The 14,259-nt window shown below is 32.0% G+C and overlaps 1 protein-coding gene across 1 annotated transcript; it reads left to right on the forward strand.

Annotated features, from left to right (window-relative positions):
- The first annotated feature begins 4,941 nt into the window (after nt 1–4,941).
- LOC105961502 (ABC transporter G family member 24-like) lies at nt 4,942–11,345 on the forward strand. Its single transcript, XM_088820095.1, has 14 exons — nt 4,942–5,438; nt 5,524–5,600; nt 6,081–6,341; nt 6,448–6,511; nt 6,590–6,736; nt 6,826–6,860; nt 6,942–7,015; nt 7,099–7,973; nt 8,092–8,388; nt 8,964–9,464; nt 9,719–9,867; nt 9,958–10,247; nt 10,679–10,812; nt 10,888–11,345. Exons 1-14 carry the CDS (start codon nt 5,185–5,187, stop codon nt 11,042–11,044), a joined length of 3,315 nt encoding a protein of 1,104 aa, XP_088676221.1. The 5' UTR covers nt 4,942–5,184; the 3' UTR covers nt 11,045–11,345.
- Nucleotides 11,346–14,259: the final 2,914 nt, after the last annotated feature.

Here is a 14,259-nt window from a genome sequence, read left to right on the forward strand (position 1 = left end):
TATATATATATATATATATATAAGCATACACATATAATATATAAGCATATATCATAACATTTATATTTTTTATATAATATATATTATACATTATATATTTCGGAAATAAAATCGGATCGAAAATCGGAATTTTCAATAATTTTATATGTAATTCCAATGCCGTTTAAAAAATAATCGAAAAAATCGAAAATCCGAATGAAAAAACGAGTTCCAAATTCAGATATTTTCGAATCGAAATTGGCGGAACTTGGAAATTCCGTTCCAATTTTCACCCTTAATCTGCATGTATATATTGCTTAACATTGGTTTGTATTATGTTGTATACTCCGGTAAATTTTACCGCATGTGTAATTATTTTACACGTTTTATTTACATTCACATGTGTGTACGACTGTGATGATTATGTATAAATTTACGATATGCCCCTCTTTGTATTTACTTCATCTGATGTAACATCTATAACAATATTTAAATTGCATAATTAGTCTCAAATCTATATAGAGAACACTAGTTAATGAGCTCGTGTAGTCTCTTTCAATGTAGCTAAGTCACCATTAGATTTGAATTGTACACTCCACAGTTGAACTAGTAATCTTCTAAAAATTGATATATCGATCGTTAATTTAATGTTGTGATTGTGATTGTGATATTATTGGTAATTATTTCTAGAAGACCGAGACAAATGTCAAAACAAACGACCATTTTTTATAACCGTTGCTTAGAAATTTCGCAATTTAAGGAAATAGGGAATTTACGCGGCTCTACTACAATTCGCCACGTCTAACGATTTTTGTAACACGTTTCGTAACTCAACAATATATTTCTCATTTAGTCCTTCAATTTAAAAAAAATATATAGATTACATATATATATTAGGGGAAAGTACAACCACCCCTAAAGTATGGTCAATTTACAAAAAAATCCCTCTTGTTTGGATAATTACATATACCCCCTCAACTATGATTTTTTTCTTACACCGCCACCCTTATGGTGTCAAATTATACATAATCATCTAAATTCCGTGGAGTGTGCTCTAGTCTATACTCGTTTTGTGTAAAAGTACAGTTTCTGATACACCACAATCTGATATATACAAGCCAAAAAACACATATTATGATCATCTTGCTTCAAAACGTGGATTTAAAATGGGATAAAACGGGTACAAAAGTGATAATATTCCATATAATCTCGAAGGTTCCACTAAATTTGAAACCGCAATATATGCATAGGCCCGATTCCGCTACACCACATCAGAATCAAATAATATGGTAAATTACAATTGCCTCCTCAAGCAATGTCTATTTATTAAAAAAAAAACCCTATTTTTTAATAATTACATCCAACTCCCAAATTTGTAGATTTTTTACTCTTTTATAGAGGGTGGATGTGAGAAACTTTCAAACTATAGGGTGTTAGATGTAATTATGAAAAGAGAGGGTTTTTTGTAACTACACTTTACTCTTTAGCTCAAGGATCGTTGTAATTTACCCTAAATAGCGTTCATCAGTGTTCGTTCTGATATCAAGTTTTGGAAAGTTCAAATTGATCGCACAATAACTTATGTGTTGTGTTTACAAATTTGTAAGTTAATTATAAAAACAACATATATAATTGCCATCGCAATTAAAAAAGTATCAAAAATTTTAGAAATCGAAATGAAAAATCTATTCCAATATATTTTTCAGATCAGAACCGGTGAAAATAGAAATTTTTGATCCAATTTCCACCCGAGTTAGGATGAAACTTATCTAAAACGATAAATAGTTTGACTTGATCAACTTTTATTTAGGACAAGAAACACCTTTAACTAAAAACAAAAGACATTCCTCTTTCTTAGTTTTCATGTCCAAAATGTGGAAAATTCAAATGTACTTTTTATTTATTGATTATTATTATTATTATTTTTTTGATAAGAATATTCAAATATAATTTAGTTAGTTAATGAATGAGAAGACAAATTGGCACAATATCCGGTCCCCATATGCTGTATGCACATGCAATTCAACTAACTACTTTGGTTATGCATATTATCTTTTCCTCTAATAGTAACAAAATTGTTTTTTTAATAAATAAAACAAAAGTATGATATTTCGGATTTTTTAATATTAAATTAATATTAGGGTAAAAAATATATGACGTGTGAGTATTTTATCCAAAAAGCTAAGTCGTCGCTAATTACTAATTAGTATGTGGTCTCCACGACTTTTTTCTCTATCTTGCATTTTTCTAAATTTCTTAATTTTAATTCTATGATATTTATTATATCATAATAACTTAAAATATATACGAAAATAAATAATAATAATAATAATAATAATAATAATAATAATAATAATAATAATAATAATAATAATAATAATAATAATAATAATAATAATAAATAAATAAATAAATAAATACATGAAATGATGATTTGATATTGAGCTGCCACTACTTTGTAAATGTAAGTATATGCTATTTTTCTCAATCATATGAATAAATGATGATCCATCACACAACTATAAATATTAATACATGCACCTAACTATTTTCAATAAATACATATATATCCCCACTCCATTAAATGATTTTATGATTAGTTTGCTTGGTCAAATACGCGACACTAGATAAAATTATGGACCGAGTTTTTTTTATATTTTATAAGATATTTGATAAATACATGACACTTTTTAGTAACGTAGGATATTTTATTTAATAAATTAAAACTTAGTATCAACTCTATCTTTTTATTTGATACATTTATTTTACCAGAATATTACATAATTAATCATCAAAGCACGAATTTATCAAATTTTGAGCATAACCGAAACTAGTGCCTAGTGCAGACACTCGGGTTTTTTTTTTTTTTTTGAATTTGTGAATCTTTCCTAGGTTAAAATTTCCAAATTTTTTGTATTATTAATCCAAAAAAATCAGCCATAAACTCTTCGATCGGAGTGGAAACCTCTATTTTTTCCAATTTCGATACAAAATCGACGGAGAAGTTTTGAGTTTAGATGGTTTCCCAAATTTCATTCTAAAAGTTAAAAAACCTAATTTATATTTAGAAACTCAACATCACTAAATGTAATTAAATTTAAATATAATAAGAGTCAAAATGTAGGAATTTTACTTACAACCATAAAATTAAAGAGATAATGATAAATGCGTGGAATGAAATTAAAAAAAAAATGACCTGCATTTAAAGTCGTCATATATTCATCGTTTCAGAATACTTATTGGATTGAAGTACTTATTCGAGTTAATAGAATAAATTCACTCATATGTATTCTATATTAATCGTAGATAATGTAATGGGGATCACTATTTCAAATCTCAACTTTTGCTTACTTGAATACCAAAAAAATAAAAAATAAATAATTAATTGTAAATTACTTTAATACCCTTAATGAAAATTAAAACCAAAAAAAATATTACAAATACTATTTTTCTTTCTTAAATATCAAATAATCAAAAACCCTAAAAAAACCATTTCCCTCCTCACTCACAAACCCCTCACCTCCTCCACCTCCTTCTTCTCACTCCCCCAAAAACCCTCCTAAAAACCTCAAAACTAAAGAAATCAAAACCTTACACAACTTGCAAAATGACGTCAAATGACAATAGAATGGTAGTTTACGAGCAAGGAGAACCCATTAAGGTATGTATTCATGTATTATTTGAGCTAAAACATCGATTTTGATTTTTATTTTTTTTAAATTCGCCATCAATTTTCGACACATACAGGTCGAAAATATGCTTATTTTTCGACATGTATGTGTCGAAAAACATAACAATTGATATTTTATTCATTTTCGACACTTAAGTGTCGAATTTTGCTACAATTTTCGACACCTAAGTGTCGAAAATGACCCATATTTTCGACACTTAAAGTGTCGAAAATATGGGTCATTTTCGACACTTAATATACATAATATAAACACAAGCAAATAAAAATAAGAAAGAAAACAAATTAATAAATTAAAAAAAAAAAATTACACAGACATAATTCGACAGCACACTGTCGAAAATTGGTTGAACATTCGACAGCTAGCTGTCGAATTTTCAACCAATTTTCGACAGTGTGCTGTCGAATTTTCAAAAATTCAATTCAAAGATTTCAAAACATTCGACAACTATATGTCGATTTTGGATGAATTTTCGACATCAATCTGTCGAAAATTTTGAAAAAATCGATATATACAGGTCGAATATTGAGAACGAAGAACCGACCCACGAATCTCAAATCAATGCTCAAATCGACTGAAATCAGATGCACCCATTACTAATTAACGATCATTCTTACCTAAAACAACCAAATCCTAATTACCCATATCAAACAATCAAATCCTAAATAAATATTAAAGAAAAAAAAATCGAAAACAAATATTACTTGTATTCGAAGACGGCGGCGGCTTGATAACAATGGATTCAGCGGCGGCGGCGTCCGGCGGCGGCGAGGGTTGGAGCGGCGGCAGCGTCCGGCGGCGAGGGAGGGTTGGACGGTGGAATGAAATGTTTTTTTTTTTCTTTTTTTTCTTTATTTGGTTTTCAAATAGGTAATTTCAAAGAAAAATTGATATAATTGATATTTTGTATGAAATGGTGTTTTTGTACGTTTCTTTTTATTTTGGTATTAAAGTAAGAAAAAAACTTATAAATATATACTCAATTGTGGTTTTCAACTTGGTAGTATTCAAGTAAGCAAAAGTTGGGATTTGAAATAGTTGCCCGCTAATGTAAATGAATCAAGGTCGATTTTAGCGCACGATTGTTCAAGTTGATTTGATTATGTATTGAATTTTTAAAATATTAATTTGAGTTTAGCTAAATATGAATCGAACTCCAAGTAACCTAATTTTATTTCGTAAATATTATATCATTTTTTTAATCGAAACAAGCCAAACTTAATAATATATATTAATAATATTATTAACAAATAACATTCAAGTAAACTTTCTTGATCGAATCCATTCTCATCTCAGCAAAGTCAATTCACAGAGGAAAAGACCAAAATGCAGGCCATTTTTTTATTCACGAACTCCCCATCTCTCTCTCTCTCTCTCTCTCTTCTTTCTCTCTCTAGATGTTGTTTCTTTCTCACTCTAAAAAAAAGAAAAAGAAAAGAGACAGTTGAATAATCTTCCAATCAACTCTTCTCTGTCTCATCATCGGACAAAGATCCACTTTGGTTTTCAGTAAGAGATGAGCAGAGGGAGGAATAATACCAAGTTCACATTTATCATTATTTTTATTATTAATATTATTATTATTACACCGTGGAGTTTCCTCCGGTTCGTACAGTGCCAGCTGCCCGGCGAGCTAAGTCCGCCGCAGCTGCCGAGCCCCGCCTCCCTCGATCTCCTCACTGAAATTGCTTACACCCGCCTCGAAAATCTCACCTACAATCTCCTCTCCACTAAATTCGTCCAAGATTACAGCTTTTGCATTCAGGACCCGTAATTATTACTATTTATTATTAATCCCTCTTCTTTTTTTTTTTTTTTTTTTTTTATATTTATTATTTTTTTCTTGATTTTGTAGGCAAGCTGAATGGAATGCAGCTTTCAATTACTCTTCAGATGTGAGTTTCTTGACTGCTTGCATGGTCAAAACCGGAGGTAATTAATTTTACGCGTTTTTGGTCGTTTTCGTCAATTTACCCGTTAGTTCGTCGATTAATACAATGATGGACACATGCTTGATTCCGTAAGATTCTGATATGTATTAACTGAAAATTGACGAAAATGACCAAAAAATGTTGAATTTGTAAAACACTAGGGACTAAATCTGTTCATTTTTTGAAACAATGGGACTAAATGTGTAATTAAGGTAAACTTGAGGGACTAAAGTGTAATTTTCCAATTTATACAGTTACTAAATTTGATTCATCAAAGGTTATGAATTCCATCAAGACAAGAATACATGAGGGCCCTTTTGTTTCTATGTTGTTATAATATATGCCACACAATGTTTCTTGATTGTTACATTACAACGAGTAGTTTTCGTAAATTTTCGGGATTCAAACCGATTATTACAATTCTTAAATGAAGCGAATTTAATCAACCATATGTATTTATTTAGCTTTATCCAATGGGCAGATGTTACTCAAAGATTGTGTACAGCAGCAGAAGTTGCTATATATCTCGATAACTTGCAAAGAGGGGGTGGTTACCTAAAACCCAATCGGAACTGTAATTCGTCGGGTTGGGTTTCGGGTTGTGAGCCCGGTTGGGCATGTAGAACCGATACCGAAGAACCCGTCGACCTAAAAAACTCACACTATATACCTCCGAGAGGATCTAATTGTGCCTCGTGTTGCGAAGGGTTCTTTTGTCCGTACGGTATTACTTGCATGATACGTAAGTCTTAGAATAATCTTTCGCATTTTCGAATATTAGCGTATATATTTCGAAAATCAAGAAATCGAATAATTGTTATAAAAAATAAATTCGAATTCGTTTGTAGCATGCCCGTTGGGTTCGTACTGCCCACTCGCTTCACTCAACAACAATACAGGACGATGCGAACCGTAAGCATTATATATAATGGTTTTATTTTTTTCGTTTTTTTTGGATAAAATAACATATTAATTGATAGAAATCATCAGATATGCTTACCAACTGCCAGCTGGGCTGCCAGATCATACATGTGGCGGTGCAAATATTTGGGCAGATGCTCGAACGAACACTGATGTTTTTTGCTCTGCCGGTTCGTATTGTCCGACGAGTACCGAGAGACAACCTTGTAGTAGTGGGTAGTGATTTTGTTTACCCTCTAAAATTTATTTTCAACACTCTTTTTTCGTACTTCGTATTAATGTTTTTTTCGGTCGTAAAATATCAGGAATTACTGTCCGATGGGCTCTACAGATGAAAAGCGTAAGTTTGTCGATAAAATTAATGTTTTTATTATAGATAATAATTAGCTGTTTGGTATCTTATTTACCACTGTAATTATAGGATGCTTCAAGTTGACTACATGCGATCCTAAAACGGAAAGTCAAAACATTCATGCGTATGGAGTTATGCTCATCGTAAGTTATATTCGTTACCGCTCGTTTACTTCAAGAATTGAAATTAAAGATTCGATTTTTTTTTAACCAATTGTTTTTTGCAGGCTGCATTAAGTACCCTTTTGGTAATTATATACAACTGTTCCGACCAAATCATTACAACCCGCGAAAGAAGGTACGCCAAATCAAGAGAAGCAGCTGTAAGAACCGTGCGTGAAAAAACGCAAGCACGCGCCAGGTGGCGCTCCGCCAAGGAAGCCGCCAAGAAACAAGCCATGCAATTATCCTCCCAATTTTCCGGCAGATTTTCCAAGCGGTCCCCATCGGATTTAGACATGGCCAAAATTTTGAACCGAACGGAAATCGAGGAAACACCAACACACGATTCGAAAAGAACAGAGCTCGGTCATCATTTGGACATCGCATACACAAAAGACGACGATCAAATCAGTGTCGCCTCGTCCGATTATTCCGAACCTGCGAAGAGAAACACCAAAAAGAATAAAAACACGAAAGAAAAAGATATCAACACGCACAGTCAGATATTCAAGTACGCGTACTCGCAGCTCGAGAAAGAGAAAGCGCAACAGCAGCAAAACAAGAACCTAACTTTTTCCGGCGTAATTTCAATGGCTACCGATAAAGACACTAAGAAAAGGCCTCTGATCGAAATCGATTTCCGGGACTTAACCGTCACTTTAAAAGGCAAGCGTAGGAACATTTTGAGGTCCGTTAATGGGAAAATAAAACCGGGCCGAATCACGGCTATTATGGGCCCGTCTGGTGCTGGAAAAACGACTTTTCTTTCTGCTATAGCTGGAAAAGCCGTCGGATGCACAGTGAACGGCACTATTTTAATTAACGGGAAATCGGTTTCGATTCACTCGTACAGAAAAATCATCGGTTTTGTTCCGCAAGACGATATCGTGCATGGGAACTTAACCGTGGAGGAGAATTTATGGTTTAGTGCTAGGTGCAGGTATGCGATTCTTAATATAAATTGAAGTCCGATTTTTGAACTTTTTCGCATTTTCGCAATTAAAAAAAAATCATTTAAATTCCATTTCAAAAATGCATTTACGTTTAAAATTTTGAAGACTATCTGCAGATTTACCGAAACCGGACAAGGTTCTTGTAGTCGAAAGGGTGATCGACTCATTAGGGTTACAGACGATACGAGGTTCGGTAGTTGGAACAGTTGAGAAGAGAGGCATTTCTGGCGGACAAAGGAAACGAGTGAATGTTGGAATCGAGTTAGTTATGGAACCTTCATTGTTGTTCTTAGACGAACCTACGTCGGGTTTGGACAGCTCGTCTTCGCAGCTACTTCTTAGATCGCTTAGAAGAGAAGCTCTCGAAGGTGTAAATATATGCATGGTTGTCCATCAACCGAGGTAATATAAATTCGATAATTTTTTTTTATTTTTTTTTTATGTAAGAAAAAAGAAATGCGATATGAGCAAAATCTATTGACTGGAAATTGGAATGGACGGAATTTCCGAATTCTGCTGATTCTGATCCGAAAATTTTCGATTTGGGAACAATATATTTTATCCCGAATTCCAAAAGGTCCGATTTCTGATTTTTGCAACTTTTTTAAGTGGAATTGGAATACATTTTAGATTTCGATTTCCAAAATTTCAATTATTTTCTGAAAATTACACTTAAAATATCAATATTATGTATTCTATATTATAGCTGACTAAAAAAACTGAATATCCGGATTCCGCCGATTCAGATTCGAAAATTTCCGATTTTGGAACAATATATTTTATTCCAAATTCCAAAAATTCCGATTTCTGATTTTTCGATTTTTTGGAAATGGAGATGGAGATGAAATGGAAATGGAGATGGAGATTCTGATTCCTGATTCGATTTTGAGAAGTGCCATTTTGTCCGATTTGCACCCCTATCGATGTACATTAAATTAATTGCTATATCAAATCACGATTTGCTTTCTTTTTGGCAGCTATGCATTGTTCCAAATGTTTGACGATTTGATACTTCTAGCAAAAGGAGGCTTAACAGTCTACCACGGGCCCGCAAAAAAAGTCGAAGAGTACTTCACAAGTCTCGGCATAAACGTCCCTGACCGAGTCAACCCTCCCGATTATTTTATCGATATTTTGGAGGGAATGATTAAGACAAGCTCGAGCTCAGGTGTGAGCTATACAGAACTTCCGGTTAGGTGGATGATGCATAACGGCTATCCTATTCCACACGATATGAGAATTAACACCGAAGAATCTCTTACGCCTACAGTTAATATCGATAATGAAAATGCCGACGATCGTGTTTTTTCTGATTCTGCGGCCGAGGAAAAATCGTTTGCTGGAGAAGTTTGGCAAGATGTTAAAGCGAACGTGGAGAAGAAACGCGATCGGATACGGCATAATTTTCTCAGGCCGACTGATTTGTCTTATCGAAGAACTCCCAACGTTTTCTTGCAGTACAAATATTTTCTTGGAAGGTACTTTCTTTGTCTTGTAATATGTGCCGTTTAAGGTTTTTATCCACGTACTTAGACAGTTGTTATATATATATATATATATATATATATATATATATATATATATATATATATATATATAGTTCCTCATAAAAATCAAATCGTTAAAAACATCGATGCATCCTACTACATAAAAATCAGATCTTTATATAATGTTGTTTTATTTCAAGAATTTAAATTGCTGTCCGAATTTTTTCTATCTAAAATAATTTCAGGGTTGGTAAGCAACGAATGCGAGAAGCGAAAACACAAGCAATGGATTATCTCATTCTTTTAATCGCTGGCGCCTGTTTGGGATCACTCACCAAAGCGAGCGATCAAAACTTCGGTTACGGTGCTTATACGTATACGATAATCGCCGTCTGTAAGTTTCGTAAAATATTTCAACTTTTTTTTTTTACTAATAATAAACTGGAAGATGAATAATTAATTTCGGTACGGATTTCGTTGACAGCTCTGCTGTGCAAGATTGCGGCTTTGAGGTCGTTTTCTCTGGACAAGTTACAGTACTGGAGAGAGAGTGCTTCGGGAATTAGCAGCCTGGCCCACTTTGTGTCGAAAGACACGGTTGACTTATTCAACATCATTATAAAGCCGGTTGTGTATCTATCCATGTTTTATTTCTTCAGCAATCCGAAATCTTCGTTCGCGTATAACTATGCTGTCTTGTTGTGCCTCGTTTACTGTGTTACCGGTATTGCTTATGCACTCGCCATCTTCCTCGATCCTGGTCCTTCTCAGCTGGTAATTACGTAATTTTGAGTGTCTATATATATATATATATATGATGATTGTGTATATGCATGTATGTATATATAGATGTAAGGGCAAATTACGGCCACCCCTTGAGGTATGGCCAAATTACGAAAAAATCCCTCTTGTTTGGGTAATTACGGTCACCCCCCTCCTTTTAAATATTTACCGAACCAAATCATATATTTAGTTCGGTAAACGGTATGAAATGTTGGCGTACCGAAATCTCGGTTCGGTTTACCGAATTAACATTCCTAAATTTACCTCTGGAGGGGTCTTTTCGTAAGATAATACATAGTTGAGGGTGGTGGATGATTACCCAAATAGGAGGGGGGTTTTCGTAATTTGACCATAACTCAGGGGTGGCCGTAATTTGCCCATAGATGTAATAACGTTTTTTTATAACTATTGCTTGCATGCAGTTCTCGGTTCTACTTCCCGTGGTGCTCACACTCGTTTCGACTCAGAATCACACGAGCAGCTTTGTGAAAGATTTGTCGAACTTTTGTTACCCAAAGTGGGCTTTAGAAGCGTTTGTTATTGGAAACTCCGAAAGGTATATTCTTTTTTTTTCACGAGCAATATTTAAAATTTTATTTAACGATCGATTAACAAAACGTCTCGATTAAAGGTACTATGGAGTGTGGCTCCTAACAAGATGCGGAGCACTATTGAGATTCGGTTACAACGTTCATAATTGGGCTCTTCGATTATCGTTTCTTCTTCTCACCGGCTTAGCTTTCCGCGCTGTAGCTTTTATTGGCATGGTCACTCTCCAAAAGAAGTGATTATTGTTATATCTCTCTGGAAAAACGAGCCCTCGATTTTCTTTTTTACTCGTCGCCTTTGACGAGAAGCAAAAGTCAAGTATATATATATTCGATTAATCTGCATTCGATTGAAGGTTTCGTATAAGGATACGTATTATGCATGGCTTTATGATTTTTGATACATTTGTACTAAAAAGATTTTTTATTTTATTTTTTAAATTGTAATTCTTTGGAATAACAATTTAGATATTGTGTAGAGTGTGTATTATTGTATGATTAAATATTATAATTAATTTTTTTGAGAGTAGATTAAACTTAACTCGGTGTATCTTGTATTTTTTGACTCTTGAATTAATGTGTTTTGATTTTGTGTTTAATATTTTTTTGTGATTTTAATAATTGATGGTCTTTCAAAGTTTAGAGAAATATTTAATTGAAAAATATAAAAGTGTATTTAACCAAAACCCCCCCCCCCCCCCCCCCCCCCCCCCACACCCAAAAAAATTGTGGAGTGCAAGTTGTTTATGTAGTGACAACCAATTTTTGCACACAATATTAATATTAATATTAATATTAATATTAATATTAATATTAGTATTAAAAATTGCATACACAATTATACATCATAATGTCGAGAATTAAGAGTAGTTGTGGCATAAATATATTCATTAACTCGGAATCGGACGATATGACTAATTTACTAGCAATGTTGCATACAAAGAAAGCTATCACCAATATAAACTTAGATCACAAAAAATGTATATTGTGATTCTGTAACATATCAAATCAATATCAACATCATTATCGTGTCATTGTCATTTTATCGTTATCAATATCCATATCAAGTGTCAATATTAGGATTCATATAAGTACTAATATCGATAATTAGTATTAATGCGGGTAAAATATTGTTTTCTAACCACCTCAAGAAATTCAAATTATGCTACAATTTGTTTATCTAAAGAGTGTAAATGAAGCAAACCCACACGAAAACCTTTCCAATTAACAACTATAAATCCCTATTTAATTAAGGAATCCCAATTTATAAGTTGTTTATTTTTATGTATATTCTTTCTTAATATGATATCAAGTCTTTGTCCTACTAATTAGTTTCGTATCTAATCAGTGATAAATTAATTATTTCACTTTGTTCTCAACATCAGTGATGTGAGGGGCCAGCACCCCCTTCCCAATTAAAAAAAAATCCATTTTTTTAATTATCATTTATATTTTAAGAATATGTAATTTCTTGTGTTAATTTAGATATTTTCTTTCAAATTTTAATAAAATATAAAACAATATTATTGAAATTTAGCATTTTTTTTTTGTGAGTAAATCTAAAAAAAATCGGCTGGCTACGAAAATTTTAACCTAATTTCGATGTATTATTTTTAAAAACCAAATTCAATGTATACATATTTGAAGTCTAAAAATTCACAATAATACACACACACACACACACAAGAAATGCAATTAAAATAAATTAAAATTAGGTAGATGAAGTAACTAGGAAATCAAAGTCTTTATTAAATTTGACATTATATTTTAGTTTTGGGGAATGGAACAAGTCATATTTATAACCAAAAAAAAATTAATTAAAAAATTAAATCTCGACATGCTGCCACCTGGATAAATATAAAAAATAATTGCAGATTCTTTGACTATATGAAAATATCAAACTAGAACCTTAAATCCAATTTAAATATATACATATTTGAAGATTTCTCTTAGTAATCATGTTCTTGATTATGTAGTCTTGGTTTACCAAACTAATTAATTAATCAAAAAGAAAAGTCAATAAACTTAACACGTAACTTCATTAATTAATAATCTAGGATACATTCACAAAACAATATTTTATCTAGTCATGAAATAAAAATCAACTTGTAATTAATTTATAAATATATTTTGATATTTATTTTGATTTTACTATTGTTTGCACTTATTTGATCTAACCAACTATGTGGTATGTCATAAGATGAATAAGTCAAAATAATAATAATAATAATACTAATACTAATAATAATAATTTACATATATATTACACTTGGCTGGAATTATGGGGTTCATGTACAAAATTAATTAGCTCCAATTAATTAAAGTTCGATCAATCTATCTCAATGTAAAATTTTATTACAAGTGAAATTACATTTACTGTGTAATAAAACAACAGTCTAAATCGAAGACATTTAATTATTATTAATTCCCACGTGATTAATCGAGTCCAACCACCTCAAAATTCAATAAGTATTATATATACGTATATGTATATGTAATATGTAATTTTATTCCAACTAGCTAATGTTTACATTGATTGCCCTTTTCTTACATTAAAAAGTGATTTTTTTTTTATAAAAAAAAAAAATAGAAAATAAAAAAGGAGTTTAAAACTAGAGTAATATTTATTCGTACCGATTCTTACTTGAACTAGTCAACATCTTCACAAAACTCTCTCTTAATCTAAATATATATATAGAAAAAAATATTGTTTTTCATCCCTAAAGTTTGTTTTGATTCCACATTTGGTTCCTCATATTTCAGAAATTCAACATTTTTAGTTATTTCCATCAATTTTCCATTAGGGTAAATTACAAACACCCCCCTGAGGTATGTTCAAATTACAAAAACACCCCTCTTGTTTGGATAATTACAACCACCCCCTCAACTCCTCAAATTTAGTGGAATCTTCGAGATTATATGGAATATTATCACTTTTGTACCCGTTTTATCCCATTCAAACTCTACATTATGAAACAAGATGATCATAATATGTGATTTTTAGCTTGTATATATCAGTTTGTGATGCATCAGAAACTGTATTTTTACACAAAACGAGTACAAACTAGAGCACATTTCACGGAATCTAGATGATTATGTTGAATTTGGCACCATAAGGGTGGAGGTGTAAGAAAAAATCATAGTTGAGGAGGGTAGATGTAATTATCCAAACAAGAGGGGTTTTTTTGTAATTTGACCATACCTCAGGGGGGTGTTTGTAATTTACCCTTTTCCATTAATACTAACAAAATCAAGTGTGTGTTCATTACTGTCTTAACTGACGGACTAACGATAAATTAGTAAAAATGACCGAAAATGTTAAATTATTGAGATATATAGGACCAACTGTATATTTTGTGAACATGAGGGACCAAATGTGGAATTAATGCAAACTTGAGGACAAAGTCAACTAGCATTTGCTTGTATATATATTCCCTGAATAGTCTACCATTCTT

Source organism: Erythranthe guttata, chromosome 6 (assembly GCF_056151865.1).
Source record: "Erythranthe guttata isolate IM_541 chromosome 6, IM_541, whole genome shotgun sequence".
Classification (NCBI taxonomy): domain Eukaryota; kingdom Viridiplantae; phylum Streptophyta; class Magnoliopsida; order Lamiales; family Phrymaceae; genus Erythranthe; species Erythranthe guttata.

Coding starts and splice junctions, on each gene's coding strand:
- LOC105961502 (XM_088820095.1), top strand. CDS start 5,185: ATGAGCAGAGGGAGGAATAATACCAAGTTCACATTTATCATTATTTTT. Junction 6,342..6,447: donor CGGTATTACTTGCATGATAC/GTAAGTCTTAGA, acceptor ATTCGTTTGTAG/CATGCCCGTTGGGTTCGTAC. Junction 7,974..8,091: donor TGGTTTAGTGCTAGGTGCAG/GTATGCGATTCT, acceptor AAAATTTTGAAG/ACTATCTGCAGATTTACCGA.